This window comes from Stegostoma tigrinum, chromosome 2 (genome assembly GCF_030684315.1).
Source record: "Stegostoma tigrinum isolate sSteTig4 chromosome 2, sSteTig4.hap1, whole genome shotgun sequence".
In the NCBI taxonomy this organism is placed as follows: Eukaryota; Metazoa; Chordata; class Chondrichthyes; order Orectolobiformes; family Stegostomatidae; genus Stegostoma; species Stegostoma tigrinum.
The window spans coordinates 94,499,786-94,526,015 of record NC_081355.1 but is presented as its reverse complement, the minus strand read 5'-3'; the positions used below and the strand labels follow the sequence as shown (position 1 = coordinate 94,526,015).

General features: G+C 42.2%; 1 protein-coding gene across 1 annotated transcript in view; it reads right to left on the bottom strand.

Moving 5' to 3' along the window:
• LOC125465716 (polycystin-1-like protein 1) overlaps positions 1-11,095 on the bottom strand; it is a 282,365-nt gene extending 271,270 nt beyond the window's left edge. Inside the window, exon 1 of the mRNA XM_048559472.2 lies at positions 10,938-11,095. Within this exon, the coding sequence (XP_048415429.2) occupies positions 10,938-11,022 (85 nt within the window). The 5' untranslated portion in view covers positions 11,023-11,095. The remainder of the gene's footprint in view (positions 1-10,937) is intronic.
• Positions 11,096-26,230: the final 15,135 nt, after the last annotated feature.

The window sequence follows — 26,230 nt, the reverse complement described above, 5'->3', positions numbered from 1 at the left end:
TGCAAAGCAGAACAACTCAAGGTGGCAGAATTCAAATAGCGCAATGCAGAACCAAAGGATATTGGTATTGACAACCCCAGGGATAACCTGCTTATTGATGTTCAGTTTGGTTTCTGCCAGTGCAAACCAGCTCCTCACCATTCAACAAGTCAGGAACGTGATGAAATTCCATGAAACAGAATCTCGATTGTTGTAATTCCGATGAGACTCAAGAAACTTAACTCCATCCAGGACAAAGTAGCCCACCTGACAGACACCCCATCCAGACTGGCATCACCTTCAGTATTCACTCCTTCCACCACCAATGCACAGCGGTCACAAAATGTACCATCTACAAGATGTACTGCACTAAATCACTAAGGCCCCTTAGACAATGCCTTATAAACCCATGGCTTTTACCATCTGTAAGGACAAGAGAAGCAAATACATGGAAACATCATCATCTGTAAGTTCCCCTCAAAGCCACATACCATCCGTATTTGGAAGTGCATTGCTACTTTTTCAATGCAACAGAATCAAATCCTACAACTTCCTCCCTAACAGCTGGGGATGTATCTCCACCTTATAGATGGCAGCATTTCAAACTTACTACCACCTGCTCAAGGGCCATTAGGGATGGGCATAAATGCTGGCTCAGCCAGCAACATCCACATGGGTCTGATGAGCAAATTTAAAGAAAAAACATCAATTGCTGGGAAAAGCTTGCTACAAACAATTCAAATGGCAACAACCTATCCATTAAACTGCATCACATTTTGCACCCCAACATTTTAATGAGGTAGAGCAATGACAGAGATGCAAAGAAAAGTGTACAAATCTGTCATGCTGAATCCCACTACCTCATAGGACATCCTGCCATGTGCTCAAAAAATTGCAGGAGAAGAATTAGCCTGTTCAGTTACAAAAATCCTTCAAAAAGACTAGCAAATCCTCCTTGAGTGAAGGAACTGCCAATAACAGTTTTTGGAATTGATCTGTTAATTTTCAGTAACTACTGGCTGTAATCATCACTTATTAAACAAATAAGCAGTTTGCAAAACAGATGATTTCACATTGTCATTTTTACTTTTTAAAGCACAAAAGCTTTTGTGAAGTTTTCAAGACAGAAAAAGTCGTATACTCATCCAAAGAGATCTAAATTTAGAACTGCATTAACAGTTTCATATTGATTCTTTATTGAACCTTCCTAGCAGATTTTGGCTTGTGGCTCATTGTGTAAGCTAGCCTCGAGTGGCCAAAATTAACAACGCAATTTTTGATGCCCTATCTCACTCCCCCTGTTAGTAGCTGAGAGATTAAGCATGTTTCCAGAAATTTAAACACTAAACCACAGGGTAAATTTAACTGTTCAGTGCATTACACTTTCTGATTTAACAATGTTGTCATGACATGTGTAATGAGATAAAAGATTTATTCACCAACTGAAAATAGTTCATTGTAACAGAAACAGTTGTTAGTGAGTTTTGAGAAGATTTGTAGCTCAGGTTGAGGTTCTGGATGTGAGTTTGCTCGCTGAGCAGGAAGGTTCGTTTTCAGACGTTTCATCATCATTCTAGGTAACATCATCAGTGAGCCTCCGGTGAAGCGCTGGTGTTATGTCCTGCTTTCTATTTATCTGTTTATGAATCTGAAACAGTTGTGCATGTTGAACATTTTTTTATCACGAGTACACTATTAGGATGGTCTCTCTAAATCTTAATCTTAGGGCGGCACGGTGGTTAGCACTGCAGCCTCACAGTGCCAGGGGCCTAGGTTCTATTCCAGCATCAGGCGATTAACTGTATGGAGTTTGCACATTCTCCCTGTGTCTGCGTGGGTTTCCTCCGGGTGCACCGGTTTCCTCCCACAGTCTAAAGATGTGCAGGCTAGGTGGATTGGCAGTGCTAAATTGCCCATAGTGTTCAGGGGTGTGTGGGTTCTAGGGGATGGGTCTGGGTGGGATGCTTCAAGGGCGGTGTGGACTTTTTGGGCCGAAGGGCCTGTTTCCACACTGTAGGGAATCTAACCTAATCTGGAGGTGGGAGTGCTGGTATCAGACTCAGGTGGACAAGGTCAGAAATCACATGGCAGCAGGTTATAGTCCAACAGGTTTATTTGAAAACGCAAGCTTTCGGAGTCTTGCTCCTTCTTCAGGTGGTAGTGAGAGAGGTGGTGTCAGACACAATTTGTAAGTAAAAGATCAAAGGCTCACACCACCAATGAGATAGTAAGAACTGCCAATGCTGGAGTCTGAGATAACACAGTATGGAGCTGGAGGAACACAGCAAGACAGGCAGCATCAGAGCAGCAGGAAAACTGATGTTTCGGGTCGAGACCCCACTTTCTGAAGAAGGGTCCAGACCTGAAACATCAGCTTTCCTGCCCCTCTGATGCTGCCTGTCTTGCTGTGTGCCTCCAGCTCCACACTGTGTTAACACCACGGATGAGGATATTCTAAATAAACCTAAAGAGGTTGTTAAATCTTTAAACTGTTAGAAGGTTTTAACTGATTGATATGTAAATGTAAATCCCTGAATTTCTTTCCAGTCATTGTCCTGAGAGAATTAGAAGTTTTATAAGTGTAAAAAAAGGTGATTTTTTTTGGTCAGACAATGTATGTTAGGTGTGAGGCCTTGTTTACAGTCTGTTTGTGTTTTGCTTTGGAGTCAGGCTGGTTTTATTTCTAAAGTAGGAATTTATAAAACACCACATTGACTACCTATAAATTTGTGCTTTGTGAACAAAATACAATGTGTCCACAAATACAGATTCACACCACAGATTTATGTGTGCCTGTGTGTGTGTGTCTGTGTCTGTGTCTGTGTCTGTGTGTGCATTTGTGTGTGCGTGCACGAGAGAGGGGGAGGGGGAGGGAGAGTGAGTTTCATTTTGTTCAAAAGGCACAAATTTATAGACAGGCAGTCGGTGTGCCATTTTATAAATTCCTACTTTAGAAATAAAATCAGTCTGACACCAAGCCTAAAACACAGATTTTAAACAAGACCTCACACCTAACATGCATTATGTGACCTAAAACGTCACCTCTTTACTCTGATTAAGCCTTTAGTTCTTTCAGGGCAGTGACTGGAAAGAAATTCAGGGATTTACATATACATATTAATCAGTTAAAACCTCCTGACTGATTAACAGCATCTTAGACTTCTTTTGTACATTCAGTTATGTGACCCTTTGGTCATTTATTTATCTGACAACACCTCTCTCACTAACACCTGAAGAAGGAGAGAGGCTTTGAAAGCTTGTGTTTTCAAATAAACCTGTTGGACTATAACCTGGTGTCATGTGATTTCTAATCTTAAATGTGGGTTGTCAAAATTGAAATTGGATTCAATGCTTATGAATGGTGTTTTCTGGCTTTGAAGCATGATCTGTTGTAAGTGCTGATCTGCAAACCACGGTTAGCAGTGATCACTGATCCACTTTGGTGACAACAAGTAGTTGGATATCTATGGGTTACTGGCTTTCCAACATCACCAAGTTTCACATGCACTTTACATCCAGGCTTTCATAACCTCCCTCTAATTTGCATGTTTTGGTCGGCATCTGTTCACAATCATGTACACACTGGGTGCTGAAGATGTGTGCTCATGGGATATACAAATATAAATGTGCAGGATTTCCAGTAGTCTTGTGAGAGATCGCTCTGTATTTCCAAAGAAAGTGATACATCTCTTGCCCAACATCACACTTTACAAAGTATGCATAAATCTTTTGACTTCTCCATGAGTTCTCAACCAATGGAATGTGATTTTTTGATGACTGAAACTCAAGTAGTTTGAAAATTTAATCAGGTCTTTGCTGTTGAATGGAAGTCCATTGTCACTTTTCAAACAGAGAGGGACTTCAAACTAGGCAAAAATCTGATCAAGTTCTGGTTGACTGCTTTTGTTAATAATTCATGTGACTGTTTCCATAACTGGGGATCTCTCACAGTTTTCAAAGACAACCAGGAGGGTATCAACAGAGAGAAATCTGTACGATCAATACAAACTGTATGCCTTGGCTCTTGGAGGTGGTCCAGACAGCTCAAGACAATTAAGATCCTTTAACATTGTGGGTGCTCGAAACAGCAAACATAGACTGATCTTGAGCTCAACCGTGTGGTCAATTCCTGAAAACCTAAACTTTTCCCGAAGTTATTAGCCAATGTCTTTTCCCCAAGGCCGACCAAAACATGCAAGAGGGCACATATTTAAGATGGGGGTTGGGGCGGGAGATTTAAAAAGGGACCTGAGGGGCAACTTTTTTTGCAAAGAGGGAGGTGTGTATGTCGAATGAGATGCCAGAGGTCAAAACAATCGCAACATTTAAAAAGACATTTGGACAGGTACAAAGATAGGTAAGTTTATCAGGATTATGGACCAAAACGGGGGCAAACTGGACTTGTTCAGTTCAGCAAACCTGGTCGGCAGGGACAAGTTGGACTGATAGAGTCACACAACACAGAAACAAGCCTATTTGGTGTCGACAAATTCTTGGCGACCATAGTGTATTATATCAAAATGACATTTCCTCAAAATAAGTGAAAGATCACAAATCAATTGTTATATAATGCGATATCAGATGACGTTGTTACAGTGAGCTCATTTTGAACACGGAGAGAGCTGGTAACGTATGAGAGGTTTAGCTCATGGATACTTTCTTGATCACATCCTTTCATAGGCCTCGTTAATAATTGGAATACTTCATCTTTTTTGTTGATACTTTGATGACAGCTTATTTTAGCAATGGTGACACTGCATTTAGGCTAACACGGGTAAGACGTTGCTCAGCAAGCTTTTTCTTTTGACTAGTCAGATTTACTGTTGGCAATGGATGCCACAAAAGATAACCTGCTGGGTTGAGCTGGCCGAGCTGATATGCATCACAGAACTTGTACTCTTGTAGATAGAGTATCCAATGCTCTTTTTGAGTGGGTGCTTTGCTATGTATGTGGTTGAACGAGCTCACGAGTTGTCTATGAAAGGTGATTACTTCAAACTCATTTCCATCAAAAATACAGAAGATAACATAAAACAAAACCCACGTGGTTAAGCAAAAACCTCTGTCTGTGTTTGCAGATAAGGTTATTCTGCAAGTGTGAACAATTGTATTGATTGAAGGGTTTAGCCTTTGTCATTCGACACCAAAGTAAACCGGGTTTGCATGCTCAGCTTGTTGGGCAGTTTTCTCAGAGTTGAAGGAGGTATTTGTGCAACTTGCTGACTAATGTTTGTTCCAGTGTACAGCTGGGATTTGAGATAATGGGAACTGCAATTACTGGAGAATCCGAGATAACAAAAAGTGTAGATGAACACAGCAGGCCAAGCAGCATCTTAGGAGCACAAGAGCTGGCGTTTCAGGCCTGGATCCTTCATCAGAAAAGCTGGGATTTGTGTAGTTCACTCCTAGTCAATAATCTATTTCAGGAGGTCACACAGATGTGCAGATCGTATTGTAAGGCCAGGAATAAAACAGTTTTAGAACATGCCGAGTCCTGACAGACCTGACAGATTCCCTTATTGCACATTTATAGGAATCAGGAGCTGGGGCAAATTTTCCATGAATCTGGCGATAGTCCTTCATCGTGGAATACACAACTGAAGAATTTGATTCTACTTTCACTGACCAAACATTTGATGGGTAATAATGCTGGCTGAGCCAATGGAAACTACATCACATGAACTAAAATAAAACCTGTCTTTGGTCACAGTTCAGTCACATTCTCCAGGATGTTGTAGCGACATCAAAATAGGAAGCTCAAATGTACCTTCAGTTCACCAATAGATGAACATGGCATTAGTGACCTCCAGTATGCTTTCGATTCTTCTTAAGTGCTGCTTGAATAAGACGCTGCAATATCTCAGATGCTGAGGTGACTCCGAAGTTGAGCTCTTAACGTTGAGAAGTCTGTTATGAGGGGAGAATACTACAAGATCCCTTGATTCTTCTGCAAGCTCAATTTGATGAAAGCTAAACTTGACCTCAAAAGATGGCTAAATGTTTATCGCCATGCACTTTCTCGAAGATGTTATTGAGTGACAGTATCAAACAGCTTTCTCATTGTATAGCCTGGCTTACTGATCGCCCATCAGTGCAGATTCTATTCCAGTTCTCATTATTGGTTTGCTTGACTTGGGTGAGCGAGAGCCAAGCGATTATCGGCACCTTCCCCAATAAGGTCAGGTCAAGTAGGTACTGAAGTTACTACTCAGTCCGCTATCTGACAATGAAATGAAATTCACTGTCATTGATACTACATGGGGTGAACAATGGGTCTACATACAGCATGTAACACATTTCAAAAATTGGTGAATTATCACTGTACAGTTTGAAGTGGTGTCATGTCGTGCAGAAATTGTGTGATTATAATTTACGTTGACATTATTGAACATGAGTAAGCTTTGAAATGCAGGCTGAATCATCTGCTTATAAACTGCAAACGCTGAGGTGATTACAACAGTGAGCCTGTTATAATCGAAAAAGTCATGAACATGGAGAGTGTTAAGATATCTTGAATCTTTTGGAAGATTCACACCAATCCTAGACAGTTGTTTACTGATGAGCATGTTGACGTTGGCCAAATGACTGTCAATGTTTAGATTCAGATATAAAACAGAAAATGCTGGCAACATGCAAAAGATCAGACAGCATGACAAGCTTGATTTGATGGTATGAGGTCAAGTTTAAGAAAATGTTGACTGCCAAATGCTTTCTACATGATGTCATCAATTGTTGCCATCAAATGTCGTTAGCACTGCGTGACTTGTTTAGGTGATATCTAGCAAGCTTGAATTTCAAGAGAATATCATGCAACTGTATTTGAATGCCATAATCAGTCAGAACTTCAAATGGATAAAGTTTTTACTTAGGTTCGTCCAACACTTGGATTTTTGTACTATTTTGGTTAGTTCCAATGTACTTCTCTGTTCAAAGATAAATCAACATATAAATTAAGTTTTACTTCTTTTACCTGATCATGGAGTATGGGATATATTCTCTTATTGACCTGACATGTCTGAATCTAATTTTGATGAATGGTTATCAACCTGAAATAGTCACTCTTTTCTTTCCACAGATGCTGTCTAAAACTGGATGCGGTCTCACAAATCTGCATTCACCACCTAGGCCTCATGATCCAACAACACCCAGATTCAAATGTGTGCCCTCATGTTTTCCAAATGTTGACATATTAAATGGATAAGAAATGAACAGGATGGCCATGAATTCTGTGCCCAGTGATTGCATTTACATCAGCGGAAAGCTTGTCACTGAGACAATCACTAATAATGCATTTCAATGCTGTCTTTCCTTTTAGTTTTCCTGCAGCCATTTCCCAAAACAATTCACACCTACATGTTAATGGGCTGAGAAATGTACCAATTTAAATTCCAAATGTTTTATTTCTTTTGAAACTTAAAATGTGACACTTTTTGGAAGGAACCAACCACCTATTTTTCATTTTATTTATGTTTGTTAAATGTGTCAATAACAAAATATATGGTTGTCATCGTGCACAGCATTTTTTTAAAAAAAATCACAGTTGAGACTTCAATTAACCAGCTGATATTTGCACAGTAACAGCCAGGCCCGCTAATACATTAAGCAAATACCTTGAAAATAAATGCACCAGTTTTCCTGCAGAACCACATATAAAACAATTTCAGGTTTTATGCATTTTGCATGAGAAAGTGTTTAAAAAAAAAATCAGTCCTCAACTTTTCTCTGCCAGTATACCAAGGTCTGAGAATTCTGTCATTCTTAGACCAGCATCAGTTGAATGTTCCCACAGTGTTTCGGGTTCTGTGTTTGTATTTCCATGGCTTTAAAAATTATACATCTTGAATGGACCTAGTAAGTTCAGCTACATGCACATGACAAAAATCACAGCACAACACAATAAACATCTTAAAATGTCTTGTTGGAAATCAATAAGCAAATGTATATTTTTAAAAATAAATTTTAAAAAGAAAGATAAAATACATTTTAATTTTAGGTTAGACAAATTAGCCAATTTTGTTTAAGAATGGCACAGGAATAATCCAGGAAATCATAGGCCAGTGGATCATCACAATAGGAGGGAAATTATTGGAGAAGATTCTTAGGGAGAGTATTTACTCATAGAACCACAGAATCTCTATAGTGCATTAGAGGCTATTCAGCCCATTGAGTTTACACCGACCCTCTGAAGAGCATCCCATCCAGACACACTTCTATTTTGAAAACATTGGGCTTATTAGGGATAGTCAGCATAACTTTGTGCGAGGGAGGGGTTGTCTCACAAATCTGATTAAGTTTTCTGAGGAAGTGATGAAGATGATTAATGAGGATTGTGTCTATATGGACTTTATCACGGCATTTGACAGGGTCCCTTGTGGTCGGCTGGTCCAGAAGATTAGGTCATACAAGATCCACAGTGAGTTGGTAAGTAGGATACGAAATTAGCTTGGTCAAAGAAGACAGAGAAGTGTTGTAGAGGGATGTTTTTTCTGACAGAAAGTCTGTGAGCAGTGTGTTCTACAGGAATCAGTGTTGGGATCTCCGTTGTTTGTTTTATATATAAATTATTTGGATGAAAATTTAGATGGTCTGATTGTTAAATTAGCAGGTGACATGAAAATTGTGGAGTTGTGAATAGTGAGACAGGCTGTCAAAGGATACAGATCAGTTGGAAAGGTGGGGAGAAAAAGGACAGATTGCGTTTAATCCCAAACGTGGGAGGTTATCATTCTGGGAGATCAAATGCAACAGGAAAGAGGCTAGTACACGGCATTGATATACAGAGAAATCTCGGAGTGAAAGTCTGTAGTTTCCTGAAGGTGGCAACATAAGTGAGTAAAATGGTAGAGAAGTTGGATGGCATGATTGACTTCATCAGTCAGGGCATTTAATATAAAAGCTGGCAAGCCATGTTGCAGCCGTATAAAAATTCAGTTACCCTACATGTATTGTGTGCAGCTGTGGTGGCTACACTATAGGAAGGATGTGGAGGCTTTGGAGAGGGTGTAAAAGAAGTTCAACAAGATGTTGCCTAGATTGGAGTGTATTAGTTATAAGGAGAAGTTGCACAAACTTGGACTGTTTTTGCTAGAGTACCAGAGGCTGAGGGAGGTGGGATTGGGGGCAACTTGTTAGAAGTTAAGTAGAATCATGAGAAGCACGGAGAGTCAATTTTTCCCTGGGGTGGAAATGCCAAATACAAGGGGGCTTGGGTAAAGTTGAGAGGGAGAAAAGTTTAAAGCACATGTGAGACAGGTTTCTTTTTACCCAGGGAGTGATAGGTGCCTGGAAAGCACTGCTCAGGGAGGGGCATAAGCCAATATGTGAGAAATATTTAAGAGCTATTTAAATAGGCATATAAACAGATAAGGAATAGAGGGGTACAAACCATGCACAGACAGATGGGATTAGTTTAGAATGGTATCATGGTCAGTGCAGAAATAGTGTGCCGAAGGGCCAGTTCCTGTGCTGTACTGTTCTAGGTGCGAATTACACGGACAAAGAAGAACTGTAGTTAGAGACAAGAAACATTTTTGCCATTAGTTCTGGTACATAGGGCAACATGTTGACCCATTTACATTATGTGACGATTTTGCCAGCCACAATGGATGAAATCCAGCTGAACTGGCCATCACTGCTCATCAGAGGTAGCTCTGCCCTGACCAGAAACAGCAAAACAATACTAAACATGGCATTTCATTCAGAAGTGGTTGTCAATATTATTCTCCAGGAGGACTTTTGCTGCTTCTACCATCAATGGTCAGATTGACTATTATAACAGTACCAAAATCATCACTCCCATATGCATTACACCTTCAATATTGTTTTATTTTTTCATCTTTATGAACTTGATACTTATTTCTTTAAGATCCATTTTGTTGGACACCACTAGAAGAACATTACGAATTATGAAACATTGTCAAATATTCTTATTTTGTTCAAAATTTATGATGTATTGAATGTTACTTTTGAGACTTAGTTTAGGTTTTACAGCACCCCATTCCAAGATCACCTTTGCAGTTAGCCCACAGTAGACATGACTTTAAATCACTCCAAACGTGGGTTGAAATATATTACAAAGCACCATTGCTTGTTTTCTCCCCCAATATTTTAGGATATTCCAATAATATCCAGACAAAATTTCGAAGAAAGTACAATGTTGTTTTCAGACTACTTGGCAGCACTCTCACTTTTTTCTGAGTCACAAGACTGACAGTCTGCTTCAGTCAGTACCTATTGGTCAGAACTCCAGTAGCTCCTGCCTTTCAGGTGAGACATCAACCAAGGCTCCCGCTTAGTTGATCAGATGGAAGCAAATGATACTACTGAAAGAGATGAGGGAAGTCATCCCTTATGGCGGGGCGTTATTTGACCCTCGACCAATATCACAAAGAAAAAAAACCATTTTATTTCGTTGTTTTGCAAAATTCGCCGTGTTTTCTACATAATACAGGGCAAATAAAAACAATTGTAAGATTCGCATAAATGCATATCTTTGTTGTGATGTATTTACAAACTCATTTCGGACTGGATCACAATGAAACCTTTAAAATTGAAATTCACTCCCTCGGATTGATTTATTTGTTTATTAAAAAAAACTCGAGCAGAATTATTTTGTACAATCCGGGTTGTTTTTGCTTTACTAAACTTAACAACTAACTCAACGTGGTTTAAGAACCATATCAATCCTTGAAAAAGTAATTCATAAACTGCCTCAAAGAATACTTTTCCAACTGCATTGCTTCACCTGGATGAATAAAACTTGAGTCCCTCAAGTGTCAGCGCAGGATTATTCAAACCGGGGCATCGCCCACACAGCTCAGAAATTCCCATCACCTGATTAACCAGTAACAACACGGCACACACTCGAAGAAAGCGAGGGGTGGGGGGTGAACACTGCTGCAGACACCGTCAGATCCGTCATTTTCAGAAATCTTCAACTTACGGAATCTCACACTTACCACTGCTGTCCCCTGCGCCAAATGCCCTGACTCCCCCAATGGACAATGCAAGGATCAGGTAAGACTTAACCAGCCAGCACTCCATCTTCCGAAACTCTTTCCGTTGGATCACATTGACCCCACTCACTTCAGCTCTCAACAAACTCCAGCAGAGCCTCTTCACCTGTAAACCGCCGACGTCAGAGTGGGAGGAACCCCCACTTCATAGGATTCCTCTGGGTCAAAAAGCTCGACAGCCTGCAATTAAAACCACATTTCCATTGCTGCAACAACAAAAACACTCTTGCTCTCCTCTGGAACGTCTTAGCAGATATTCACAGTTCAGTTCAAGTTCTGAAGAAAATTAGCTCTGCCATCACTCCACAGATGCTGCCATATTCACTGAGTTCCTCCAGCAATTTCTGTTTTTTTTTCTTAAATCACAGCACAATATTTAGCATAACCTCGCCTTATTTTGTTTCTAGTTAGTTCAAGTGAATCAAGCTGATGTACAGGTTCCTACATATTGCCCCCAAATCCAGAACAGTCATTGTTGTAAATAATCATACTTCATTCACACAGGGACCATAACATACCTTTTCTTCAAAAACGTGCTGCCATTTTCTATAACATGACCCAATAGATGCGATAAGCTTTCCAGTATTCCATGATCCTTTATGTGTGAGTTAAGTAACTGAGTGTGATTCATCACAGACACAGTCAAGCACAGTTCAATCTTGGTTGCCCTCACCTGATGAACACTGATGCACAGCTTGGGATGGCATGGTGGAACAGTGGTTAGCACTGTTGTGTCATAGTGCCAGGGACATAGGTTTAATTGCAGCTTCAAGGGACTGTGTGGAGTATGCACATTCTCCCCATGTCTGCATGAGTTTCCACCAGGTACTCTAGTTTCCTTCCACAATCCAAAGATACGCAGGTTAGGTAGATTGGCCATGCTAAATTTTCCACAGTGTCCAAGGATATGTCGGCTAGATTGATTAATCATGGGAATTATGGGGTCACAGGGATAGGATGGGGGAGTGCATCTGGCTAGGACGCTCTTTGGAGGGTTTGTGCAGACTTGAAGAGGTGATTGGCCTCTATCTGCAGTATTGGGATTCTGCGATGCATACTTTCCAGCATTGGTCCTCAACCAGCTGATATTTTGATGTGGGACATGTGTATATGACTATTTTGACAGAATCTATGGTAACCATAACTATGTCAAAAAGACAATTCCTATCCTACTGTAGTAAGTCATCATGTGCTTCAGCAAGAAAACTTTTTTAAAGTGTGCCATCAATCATTGGTGAAAATGATCTGTGAAAGCTTCCTCTTAAAATAAATTAAGAGATGCTGTTGTTTCTGGCAATTGTTCTCAAAACCAAAAAAACTTGCAACAGTGAAAGAACCAGTTATTTGAGAATCATCTTCCTTCTTTGTATGTTCTCACCCTCCCCCCACTACAGTGCAGCAAATGCTTTTTTAAAGTAATAGTCTAATTACCATGTGAAAATCACTATTTAATAACTATTACTTCCACACTGTGGCAATGTCGTGTGCCAGTTCTTCTCGTGTATTTCTGATTATACATAAGCATGGCAGTCTGTAGCAGGTTGGCAATGTCACTGCATCCCATATGCAATTTATTGCTTCTGCAGAAATAGTAATTGAGAGAGACAGAGAGAGAGACAATGATCTTAACGGCCACTGACAGTGCTATCCCAAACCTGTTATGCAGCTACAAGTCAATTTGGATGAAGTTGCACAAACCGCTTACAAGCCGTAGTTACTTCAGTCATTGCTTCTGACTGAAGTTGAGGTAGGAGATGTGCTTCCTGAAGATCCAAATTTACTAAGAGCCTCCCTCTGTGCTCAGCTTCATCTTTCTGTTCCCTCTACTCCATATATCCATCATGCTGCAGTTCAAAAAGACCTATATTTATCACCCCAATTTTTGAAAGCAGTCTTTCTGCTCCAGGCCTTCAACATTGCTGACATCCTTGAGTACCAACTCTCTTCCAATTCCAGAATTTTTTAAGAACTCCTCAAAACGCACTGGACATAATATAGTTCATAACTGCAAAATCAAGTAAAAACTACTTCACCGAAGAGCCCATTACTGATTCCTTTAAATAACACTCATGAGATTGAGGTCTCTCACAAGCATGCAATAGTTTTTTTCTTTAGTTATTCATGAGACATGGGTACCACTGGCTGGCCAGTGTTTATTGTCTGTCCCTAGTTGCTCCTGAGAATGTGCTTCCTTCTCAAACCGCTGCCGTCACATGCTGCAGGTAGACCCACAATGCCATTGTGGAGGGAATTCCAGAAACATTGAAGGGACAGCATTATATTTCCAAATCAGGCTGGTGAGTGGCTTGGAGGGGAACTTGTATGTGATGGTGTTCCCATAGAACTTAAGTCCTGGCCCTAGTTGGATGTGGCAGTGGGTTTGGTGAAGTTCTACATGCATCTTGTAGATAATACACATTTGTGCTACTAAATGTCGATGATCGAAGGAGTGGATTCTTGCGGATGTAATTCCAATCATGCAGGCTGTTTTGTCCTGGATAGTGTCAAGCTTCTTGAGTGTTGCTGGAGCTGCACTGATCCAGGCAAGTGGCAAGTATTCCATCACACTCCTGACTTGTGTCTTGAGAATAATGGATAGGCGTTGGGGAATCAGAAGGTAAGTTAATTGGTACAGTATTCCTATCTTCTGAGTGCCCTTCTAGCCATTGTGTTAATGTAATGAGTCCAGTTGAGTCTCTGGTTAATGGTAACTTCAAAGGATGTCGATAGTGGGGGATTCAGTGATGGTAACACTATTGAACAATAAGGCAGACCATGAGACTGTCTCTTATTGGAGGTGGTCATTGTGTCATTTGTGTGATATGAATGTTACTTGTCACTTGTCAGTCCAAGCCTGGATATAGTTCAGATCTTAGATAACAAAGTGTGGAGCTGGACGAACACAGCAGGCCAAGCAGCATCCCAGGAGCATAAAAGCTGACGCTTCGGGCCTAGACCCTTCATCAGAGAGTTCAGATCTTTTACATTTGAACATGAATTGCTTCAGTATCTCAAAAGTCATGAATTGTGCTGAATATTGTCCAATCATCAGTGAACATCCCCACTTCTGACCTTATGATGGAGGGAAGGCCAGTGATGAAGCAGCTGAAGATGGTTGGGCCTAGGACACTGCCTGAGCAGTTCCTGCAGAGGTGTCCTGGGCTTGAAATGACTGACCTCCTATGACCACAAACATCTTCCTAAGTGCCAGGTATGACTCCAACCACTGGAGACTTTGCCCATTGATACCCATTGATTCCCAGTTTTGCCAGGGTGTCTTGATGCTACACTCATTCAAATGCAGCCTTGATGTCAAGTGCTGATTCTCTCACCTCGCCTCTGGAATTCAGCTCTTTTGTCCATGTTTGAACCAAGGCTGTAATGAGGTCAGGAGCTGAGTGGCCCTGGCAGAATCCAAACTGGGTGTCACTGAGCAGGTTATTTCTGAGCAGGTGCTGCTTGATAGCACTGTTGATGATACCTTCCATCACTTTACTGATGATCGAGAGGAGACTGATGAAGCAGTAACTGGCTGGTTTGGATTAGTCCTGCTTCTTGTGTACAGGACATACCTAGGCAATTCTCCACATTGTCGGGTAGATGCCAGTGTTTTACCCATAGCTTGTCAAATGGCAAGTTCTGGAGAACAAGTCTTCAGTACTATTGCTGGAATGTTGTCAGGGCCCATAGCCTTTTCAGGACCTCCAACTGTTTCGTGAGTGAAGTGAATTCACATGGAGTGAATCAAGTTGACTGAATACTGGTAGCTGTGATGCTGGAGACTATTGGAAGAGGCCGTAATGGATCATCCACTTAGCACTTTTAGGTGAAGATTGTAGTGAATGCTTCAGCCTTATCATTTGTAATTATGTGTTGGGCTCTTCCGTCATTGTGTATGGGGATATTTGTGGAGCCTCCTTCTTCAGTGAGTGTTTTAATTGTCTGTTCGCGAGCATTCAAGAATGAATGCAAAAGGACTGCAGAGTTTAGATCTGATCCATTGATTGTGGGATCGCTTAGCTCAGTCTATAACTTGCTGCAAGTCATATGCAAGTATGCAAGTAGTCATGGTAATAAAGTGTGAAGCTGGATGAACACAGCAGGCCAAGCAGCATCTCAAGACCACAAAAGCTGACTTTTCGGGCCTAGACCCTTCATCAGAGAGGAGCATGGGGTGAGGGTTCTGGAATAAATAGGGAGAGAGGGCACCTCCATTTCCTACCTACTAACCTCATCCCACCTCCTTGACCTGTCCGTCTTCCCTGGACCGACCTATCCCCTCCCTACCTCCCCACCTATACTCTCCTCTCCACCTATCTTCTTTTCTCTCCATCTTCGGTCCGCCTCCCCCTCTCTCCCTATTTATTCCAGAACCTTCACCCCATCCCCCTCTCTGATGAAGGGTCAGCTTTTGTGCTCCCGAGATGCCGCTTGGCCTGCTGTGTTCATCCAGCTTCACACTTTATTATCTTGGATTCTCCAGCATCTGCAGTTCCCATTATCTCTGATGCAAGTAGTCATGTTTGGTGGCTTCACCAGCTATGTCTGATGCTGCTGCTGGCACGCCCTCCTGCACTGTCTATTGAATCAGGGTTGACCGCCAGGCTTGGAGTAATGGTTGAGTGGGTATATGCCAGGCCATGATATTACAGATTGTGTTCGAGTGCAATTCTGCTGCTGTTGTTGCCGGCCCATACTGCCTCATGGACGCCGAGTCTCGAGTTGCTAGATCTTTTTGAAGTCTGTCCCATTTAGCACCGTGATACTGTCACACAACACAATAGAGAGTAATTTCGATACTGTCATGGACAGATGCATTGTCTGGCAGGTATGATTCCATCAGTATGACTATGTTAAAAACATTGAGAAATTGGCAAAGTATTGAAAAGGCTTGAGTAGGTCATGATGGGTGTTTCCAGGGACACAAGACGAAAAATTCAAATTGTTAATCCAGGATACAATGGTCGATCCTGAACCAATGTGAGCTAATCCCTCCATAGAAGGGCAATACACTTTACATATGTAAAACTGTTCTATCCTGAGATGTTGAACAAAGGTTTAAATCACGATAGTGTTGAGAAAAAAAGTTATAATTGTTCAAAAATTTCAGGGAAAATTGCTAGAAGAATTTTTGCAAAATTGGACACTCAATAAGAAAATTGAGAAAAAAGCAGTTTAAATTAATGAATAAACATGGAAAAATTGAAGCTTATTAAAAACAGTGGTATGAAGGGAAAAACAATTCTTCATTGTTCGACTGAAAATACTTCTGTAAGAAACACTATCAGCACATCACCAATTTCCCATTGTAAAAATAACATGAAATGTTCTGAAAGGAAGCAGAAAGGCATAAATGGAGTCACAGAGTCAAACAGCACAGAAACAGACCCTTTGGTCCAACTTGTCCATGCTGACCAGACATTCCAATCTGACCTGAACCTATTTGTCAGTATTTGGCCCATATCCCTCAAAATCCCATCTACTCATATACCCTTCCAGATGCCTTTTGCATGCTGTGAGTGTACCCGCCTCCACCACTCTTTCATCGTTTTCAAAAGAGCACAGAATCACGAAGAAGAAAATAGTTTCTTCTATCTTGGGAGAAAATACAAAATATAAAACTTTGGTTAGACCGCACTTGGAATACTGCATCCAGTTCTGGTCGCCCTATTATAGGAAAGATGTGGATGCTTTGGAGAGGGTTCAGAGGAGGTTTATCAGGATGCTGCCTGAACTGGAGGGCTTATCTTATGAATAGAGGTTGACTGAGCTCGGACTTTTTTCATTGGAGAAAAGGAGGAGGAGAGGGGACCTAATTGAGGTATACAAGATAACGAGAGACATAGATAGAGTTGATAGCCAGAGACTATTTCCCAGGGCAGAAATGGCTAACACGAGGGGTCATAGTTTTAAGCTGGTTGGAGGAAAGTATAGAGGGGATGTCAGAGGCGGGTTCTTTACACAGAAAGTTGTGAAAGCATGGAATGCGTTGCCAGCAGCAGCTGTGGAAGCAAGGTCATTGGGGTCATTTAAGAGACTGCTGGACATGCATATGGTCACAGAAATTTGAGGGTGCATACATGAGGATCAATGGTCGGCACAACATCGTGGGCTGAAGGGCCTGTTCTGTGCTGTACTGTTCTATGTTCTATGTATAACAGTGCAAAATACAGTATTTTTCATTTTAAAGAATTTTGGGAATGCTTTTAATTTGACATTTTAGATATTCAAAAACAACATTTACACCACAACTAAGAAGATAATTCTGAAACACAAAGAAGCATTTCAACTCTAATAAACAGAAACTAAGGAATACTTCTGATGGTGAAAATAGGATAGAAAAGCATTCATAAAAATAATAAAGTTCTTTAATAACAAAGGTCCAATCCATCATCTTAAAAATTCACTACTGCTACCAATGATACATAGTGGCAGTAATACTTACTATTTAGAAAAAGTACTACAGAAGTTCACCAGGTCTCCTTAGAGAGCACCTTTAAAATGCCTGACCTCTATGCCTAGTTGGATAGTGAAAACAAATGCTTGAAAACCACCACCATTACAAATTTGCTTCAAGCCACATGGTCTCCTCTTGGAACGATATTACCATTTGTTCACTGTCGCTAGGGAACAATTGTGGATCTTCTTTCCTAACAGGATTTTGGGTGTACTTAGCATCCTTGGACTGCTCGCCATCATTTTCTCAAGGAAAATTAGGGATGTGTAATAAATGCAGGTCTGGTCAGTGATGCCCATCTTATGAACAAATACATCTTTAAAAAAAATTTGCGCTTCATATTGTTATTTCACAGGAGTCAGTTAGCTCAGTTGGCTGAATTATTGGTTGTTGATGCAGAGTGATGCCAAAAGCATAAATTCAATTCCTGCAACTGCTGAGGTTCCCATGAAGGACTGTCCTTCTCAATCTCTCCCCTTGCAAGAGTGTAGTGACCATCAGGATAAGGCACCACCAGTTGTCTCTCCCTCTCCCATGAGAGAGCAACCTGTGGTCCAGCAGGTCTCTGGTGACTTGTCATGCCTTTCTCATATCATGATGATGGATCTGAACCCAGAAGTTCTATGGACAATTTTCAACTTTAATTCGAAAACACGTTTTTCAAAAGAGCACTACGACAGGCGAAAGAAAGTCAGTGGACGTAAATTCAGCACTGCTTGCCAAAGTTCTATGGAGAACATATGAAATGCCACATCTATAGGTTGTCAGGGCAACATCAGAGAGAGAGAGACTTAACAAAAAGTGATAACAACAGGGCTGACTATTTCCACACTCAACAGAAAGCTGCCTCTTGCAAACATTTTCATGTTTTGTCTTTCCAGTTAAACACAAAATAAAAAGGGATTAAAAATTGACAACAATTCTGATCTGTGTGTATGTGAGTGAAAGAAGGCATACGAGTGAAAAATGGTGTGCTAGTGAATTGAGATATTCATGCGTTCTAGCCTGGGTTGGAGCGTGACTGTGCTTGGAAGGTCACAATCAAAGAACACCCCCGGTGTCATTCCTCAGTTGCAGGTAAAGGGGCTCCCTCACTCTGGCTGCGAGAAGCCAACTTGCCAGCAACCAATCAGATGGAAACACAACTAGAAAGACTCTCTCAGTTTGAGTACAGGCAATCATTCACTGTTCAAAGAAAAAGAACAAAAGAATTTCAACAGTTTGATTTGATGTGATTTGATTTATTGTAGTCACATGTACCTAAATACATTGAAAAGCTTCGTTTTGCAAGCAAACAGATCATAGCAAGCAAGGACATACAGATGAGAGGGTGCTTCTACAGCACGAGGTACACATGATACACTGCACAGGAGGTGCACAAAGCAAGATCAACATTATTTGATAACAAAATGTGAAGCTGGATGAACACAGCAGGCCAAGCAGCATCTCAGGAGCACAAAAGCTGACATTTCGGGCCTAGACCCTTCATCAGAGAGGGGGATGGGGAGAGGGTTCTGGAATAAATAGGGAGAGAGGGGGAGGCGGATCGAAGATGGAGAGAAAAGAAGATAGGTGGAGAGGAGAGTACAGGTGGGGAGGTAGGGAGGGGATATGTCAGTCCAGGGAAGACGGACAGGTCAAGGAGGCGGGATGAGGTTAGTAGGTAGGAAATGGAGGTGCGGCTTGAGGTGGGAGGAGGGGATAGGTGAGAGGAAGAACAGGTTAGGGAGGCGGGGACAAGCTGGGCTGGTTTTGGGATGCAGTGGGGGAAGGGGAGACTTTGAAGCTTGTGAAATCTACATTGATACCATTGGGCTGCAGGGTTCCCAAGCGGAATATGAGTTGCTTTTCCTGCAACCTTCGGGTGGCATCATTGTGGCACTGCAGGAGGCCCATGATGGACATGTCATCTAAAGAATGGGAGGGGGAGTTAAAATGGTTCGCGACTGGAAGGTGCAGTTGTTTATTGCCAACCGAGCGGAGGTGTTCTACAAAGTGGTCCCCAAGCCTCCACTTGGTTTCTCCAATGTAGAGGGAGCCACACCGGGTACAATGGATACAGTATACCACATTGGCAGATGTGCAGGTGAACCTCTGCTTAATATGGAAAGCCATCTTGGGGCCTGGGATATGGGTGAGGGAGGAGATGTGGGGGCAAGTGTAGCACTTCCTGCGGTTGCAGGGGAAGGTGCCGGGTGTGGTGGGGTTGGAGGGCAGTGTGGAGCAAACAAGGGAGTCACGGAGAGAGTGGTCTCTCCGGAAAGCAGACAAGAGTGGGGATGGAAAAATGTCTTGGGTGGTGGGGTCGGATTGTAGATGGCGGAAGTGTCGGAGGATGATGCATTGTATCCGGAGGTTGGTGGGGTGGTGTGTGAGGATGAGGGGAATTCTCTTAGGGCGGTTGTTGCGGGGGTGGGGTGTGAGGGATGTGTTGTGGGAAATGTGGTAAACGCGGTTAAGGACGTTCTCAACCACTCCATCTCAGGTAACCAGCTAGAAACTGATGTCCATTTCAAGCCCACTGACTCCCACAGCTACCTAGAATACACCTTCTCCCACCCACCCTCCTGCAAAAATTCCATCCCCTATTCCCAATTCCTCTGCCTCCGTCGCATCTGCTCCCAAGATGAGACATTCCGCTCCCACACATCCCAGATGTCCACATACTTCAAGGACCACAACTCCCTCCCCCGCCTCCCCGCAGTGGTCGAGAATGCCCTCATCACCAATTTCTAATGTTTGTTTTGCATTATTAGTTCTTTTTGCATTCAGTTAGATATAACTATACTCTTTTGTTAATACAAAGCCTAGTTAAATTGGCTTCTTTTCAAAGATACATACTTTTGGTCTGGGAGAAAAGTATCTGTAAGGTAAGAAATCTGATTTAAATTAAACCTTTTGCAAACAACTGAAATTGCTGTTGAATAAAGAAGGGGAGTGGTTCATCCATCCTCGTCAGGTGATTTGGTGCATCTGCCTGGAACCAAACATCTGGGATCTGGTCATAACAATAAAGTATCCAATGTTTCTTGCTTAATATATTCTGTTCCTTGGCTTGGTGGTCTGTGTTCTGATATTAAGTAGCAAGTAAGAGAAAATTAATGACAATTTGCTCTTCCTTGGCACCCTTCTTATTTCCAGGCTATTCCAAAACACTTTACAGCCAGCGAAGTATTTTCAAAGCCTGGTCACTGCTGTAAAGTTGGTAAATGCTGCTGCTCATTTGTACGTCGCAAGATCCCACAGACAGCAAATATTTTTTAATGATGTGGATCAAGAGATAATCAGGATACCAGAGGACTACTCCATTCCCCTTCTACTTGTCTTATGGGAGTATAACTTCAAACACCGACTCGTTCAAAACAATGTTTAAATTTACAACACTGCGGAAAAAAACTCAGTAAGTTTAATTCCACTCAGAATAAAGCCAGCCAAATGTTTGCCATCTAATTCACATCCAACTCCTCCATCACTAGTGTAACATGAATGCTGTGTGTAGATACACTCCAGGCAACTTGCCATGACTCTTTCAGCAGCAACCCACAAACCTGCAACCATCCTTGTGACAATGACAATATAGGCAAGTTTACATCAAGATCAGCAGTTCTAAGGTCTCATTTGGTCTTACACCACCCTGACTGAAACATATATAAACATACTTTCATTGTCACTGGCTTAACATTCAGGAACTTTGTACCTAACAATGTTGTGGGACCCTTCAGCAGGTGGACTGTGGCAGTTCAAGTATCTTCCAGGTGTCAAATTTAGATATTTAGCTGGCACCTGCTCCCACCTCCATCTCTATCTGAAACATATTCTAGTTTGAAAATCAACCTCTATGCTTCTAACCATTTGATTTCATGCAATACTTCAAATACTTGTTTCTTTTCATTTGTTTATAATTAGTTGGTTGCTGGAGTGAATGCAACATGTTTCCGTCTGGTGCCCTGTCAGGAGACGTTCTTTCCCAAAATTAATTTTGATTTATACTGCCATCTACTGGCACACTACCTTTATCCTCACAAGTTCGATTGTGAGAACATGTTAATTGAACACCCTGAACTTGGACTGAAATAATTCCATAATCATCTTCAGGTTGCTGCTCATATGAAACTTACCACAAACTGCAAAACCAGCTCGTATGTCTGCTTTCCTGCTGATCTTCAAACTGGTTTGTGTTTGGCTTAACTGCTTAACTGTACAGCCACAGATGAACAGAATTAGACGTAACTATTATCACAGTGGGTTGCCAATGAACAACCTCAAAAGGGATGGACTAAGTTAAAATCAAAGTGGGAAAATAAAAACTTACTTTGTGGCAATCACTTCTACAATACCTTAAAACAAAAGGTCAGGAATGAGCAATTAGCCCATTGATAATAAAGTGTGGAGCTGGATGAACACAGCAGGCCAAGCAGCATCTCAGGAGCACAAATGCTGACGTTTCAGGCCTAGACCCTTCATCAGAGAGGGGGATGGGGTGAGGGTTCTGGAATAAATAGGGAGGGGGGGGGGGGGGGCGCGGACCGAAGATGGAGAGAAAAGAAGATAGGTGGAGAGGAGAATATAGGTGGGGAGGTAGGGAGGTGATAGGTCAGTCCAGGGAAGACGGACAGGTCAAGGAGGTGGGATGACGCTAGTAGGTAGGAGATGGAGGTGTGGCTTGGGATAGGAGGAAGGGATGGCTGAGAGGAAGAACAGGTTAGGGAGGCAGAGACAGGCTGGACTGGTTTTGGGATGCAGTGGGTGGAGGGGAAGAGCTGGTCTGGTTGTGTGGTGCTGTGGGGGGAGGGGACGAACTGGGCTGGTTTTGGGATGCAGTGGGGGAAGGGGAGATTTTGAAGCTTGTGAAGTCCACATTGATACCATTGGGCTGCAGGGTTCCCAAGCGGAATATGAGTTGCTGTTCCTGCAACCTTCGGGTGGCATCATTGTGGCACTGCAGGAGGCCCATGATGGACATGTCGTCTAAAGAATGGGAGGGGGAGTTAAAATGGTTCAAGACTGGGAGGTGCAGTTGTTTATTGCGAACCGAGCGGAGGTGTTCTGCAAAGCGGTCCCCAAGTCCATTGAGTTGGCTTTACCATTCAATGACTGATGTTTGATTTTTTTGATTTGATTTGATTTATTATTGTCACATGAACTGAAATACAGTGAAAAGTACTGTTTTGCATGTTACCCAGACAAATCACATCTTAGTATACCAGGGTAATAGAACACTATGTAGAATATAGTGATACAGCTACAGAGACAATGCAGAGAAAGATCAACTCAAATATATGAGAGGTCTGTTCATTAGCCCGATAACAGCAGGGAAAAAAACAATTCTTAAAACTGCTGGTACATGTTTCTGATAATCCTCAACTTCACTTCCATCCTGTTCCTCATAACCCTTGATTCCTTTATTCAGTAAAAATTTGTCTGCCTCAGCCTTATCTATATTTAATAACCCAGCCTCATCAGCTCTCTGTGCTAAAGAGTCCCACAGAATCATTATCCCCTGAGAGACTGCAAGTCATGCATGTACGAGGATCCTGGGGACTGCAAAGTGAGGGGTCTTGGCCTCTAGAAATTGTTCAATAGTTACATGGTTCATGTAAGCTAAGTGAACAAAAATGAGGACTGCAGGGAGGATGAGTGAACTGACCACAACACCTTGGTACAGGGAGCCATTCAAGTGGGTGAGGAAGAAATGGGAATGGAGTACTGATAGGAGCGGTATAGTTAAAGGGATGAATAGTGTTCTCTGTAACCATGAGCAGGAATCCTGAAGGCTGTATTGCCTGCCTGATGCCAGGATTAAGGACAACTCCTCAGATCTGGAGAAGAATTTGGTTAGGGAGCAGAGAGATCCAGTTTCCATCCTACACAATTACGTTGATAGAATGAGAGAAAAAGTTCTACATAAACATTTTGAACAGTTATGAGCTAAATTATAAAGCAGAACCTCTAAAGTAATTATCTCTGGTTACTGCCTGAGCCATGGACAAACTGGCAGAGAGAAAGTAAAAGGCTAACAGTAAGGTTCAAAGACTGGTGCTTGTTAAAATGGGTTCACAAGACACTGACACCAGTAATGGTGTGAAAGGGAACTGTTTTGTTCGGGTGGGCTTCACCTCAGTGTCCTGGTGAGTTGACTAACTACAGCGTTTGAGAAGGCTTAAACTAATAAGAGGAGGAAAGGTTTGGCAAGGGTATGCTTACAAAACAAGAGGATATGGTGACAGTACAGGGCAGTTGCTTGAACACAGATACCCAGTGTGTGACAGTGAGGGACAGAGTGTACAAACTCAGCACGAAGTAAGGTCGAAGTAGAGGAGGGGGAAAGAAATGGTAAAAGACAAAGTTAATGGCTTTTTACTTGTATGTGATGGTGTTCAGAACAAAATAAATACATTAATGATACTAATGATCTTATAGCCAGAATAAAGAAACAAGATTTCAAGGCGATCAAAGCTGGGAAACTAAATGTGACTTTTCAAAAAGACAGGCATGAAGGAAAGCATGGTGAGGTAGCATTGCTCGTCCATCACAGAAGAAGTACAACAGCAAGGAATGATTAGATTAGATTAGATTACCTACAGTATGGAAACAGGCCCTTTGGCCCAACAAGTCCACACCGCCCGTTGGAACATCCCACCCAGACCCATCCCCCCATAACCTACACACCCCTGAACACTACAGGCAATTTGGCATGACCGATTCACCTAGCCTGCACATCTTTGGACTGTGGGAGGAAACCGGAGCACCCAGAGGAAACCCACGCAGACACGGGGAGAATGTGCAAACTCCACACAGACAGTTACCTAAGGCTGGAATCGAACCTGGGTCCCTGGCGCTGTGAGGCTGCAGTGCTAACCACTGAGCCATTGTGCTGCCCTAAATGATGTTGGATTGAAAGAAATAGAATCTAAATGGGTGGAGTGAAGAAATAAAAAGGGGAAGAAGACATTGGTAGGAGCAATCTGTAGATTCCCCAACAGTAGCTATATGTTAGGACAGAGAATATATCAAAATAAAATGAGGGCATGTGAAAAAGGCAGTATGTTCAGTATGGCTGAATTTAATCTTCACGTACATTTCGATAATCAGATTGGCAGAGGTAGATTAGAGAAAGAATTCACGGGGTGTATTTGGGACAGTTTCCGAAAACAATATGTTGTGGATCCAACCAGGGATCAGGCTATTTTGGATCTGGTGATATGTAATGAAGTAAGTTTAATAAATGATAACATTTATTAATCATGATGTTGCAGAGGCGATGACCTAGTTATTGCTAGACTATTAATCCAGAAACTCAGCAAATGTTCTGGGAATATGGGTTTGAATCCTGCCACTGCATCTTCTGATGTTGTCAGTTGTCAGAAAAACCCACCTGGCTCACTACTGTCCATATAGTCACAGAGATATACAGCACAGAAAACAGAGCCTTCAGTCCAACACGTCAATGCCGACCAGATATCTCATGTAAATCTAGTTCCATTGACCAAAATTTGGCCCATATCCCTCTAAACCTTTCCTCTTCATAAACCCATCCAGATGCCTTTTAAATGGTGTAATTGTACCAGCCTCCACCACTTTCTCTGGCAGCTCATTCCCAACATGCCCTCTGCATGAAAAGTTGTCCCTTAGGTCCCTTTTATATCTTTCCCCTCTCACCTTAAAACTATGCCCTCTAGAATCATAGAAGCCCTACGGCATGGAAACAGGCTATTCAGCTCTACAGGTCCACTTTGACACCTCACACCCTATCCCTGTAACCATTTCTGATGACCAATCCACCAAACTTACGCATCCCTGGTGATTTCCACATACAATCCTCCCTCAGATGATGAATCGGTACTCCTCTGTGTTGAACAGCACTGAGAGGAAGCATCAAGGATGGTAAGGGCACAAAATATACTCTGGGTAGGGGATTTCAGTGTCCACCACTAAAGGTAGCTTGGCAGCAGTCCTACCGATCGAGCTGGTCGGGTCCTAAAGGACATAGCTGCTAAGCTGGGTCTGCAGCTGGTGGTGAGGGAACCAACAAGAGCCAAAACGCATATTTGGCTCCGTCCTTACCAATCTGCCAGCTGCAGATGCATCTGTCCATGACAGTATCTAACACAGCCTCCTCCAAAGGTCCCCTACACTATGGACACCATTCTTCAGCCAATTTGATTCACTCCACGTGACATCAAGAAACAGTTGGAGGTACTACTAAAAAGGCTGCAGGCTCTGACAATATTCCAGCTATAGAACTGAAGACTTGTGCTCCAGAACTTGCTGCTCCCCTCACCAAGCTGTTCCAGTACAGTTACAATACTCATATCCACCTGACAATGTGAAAAATTGCACAAGTATATCCTGTACATAAAAAGCAAGACAAATCAATCCAGCCAATTACTGCCCCATTAGTCTACTCTTGATCATCAGTGAGGTGATGGAAGGTGTAATAAATAGCGCTATCAAGCAGCATCTGCTCAACAAAAACATGGTCGTGATGCCGAGTCAGGGTTCACCAGGGCCACTCACCTCCTCACGTCATCACAGCCTTGGCTCAAACATGGACAAAAGATCTGGATTCCAGAGGTGAGGTGAGAATGACAGCCCTTGATATCAATGCTGCACACTGGACTGAGTGTAGCATCATTGCACCCGAGCAAAACTGAAATCAATGGGTATCGGGGGAAAACTCTCCAGTGGTTGGAGTCATACTTGCTACATGGGAAGATGGTTGTAGTTGTTAGAGGTCAATTATCTCAGCTCCGGGACATCTCTGCAGGAGTTCCTCAGG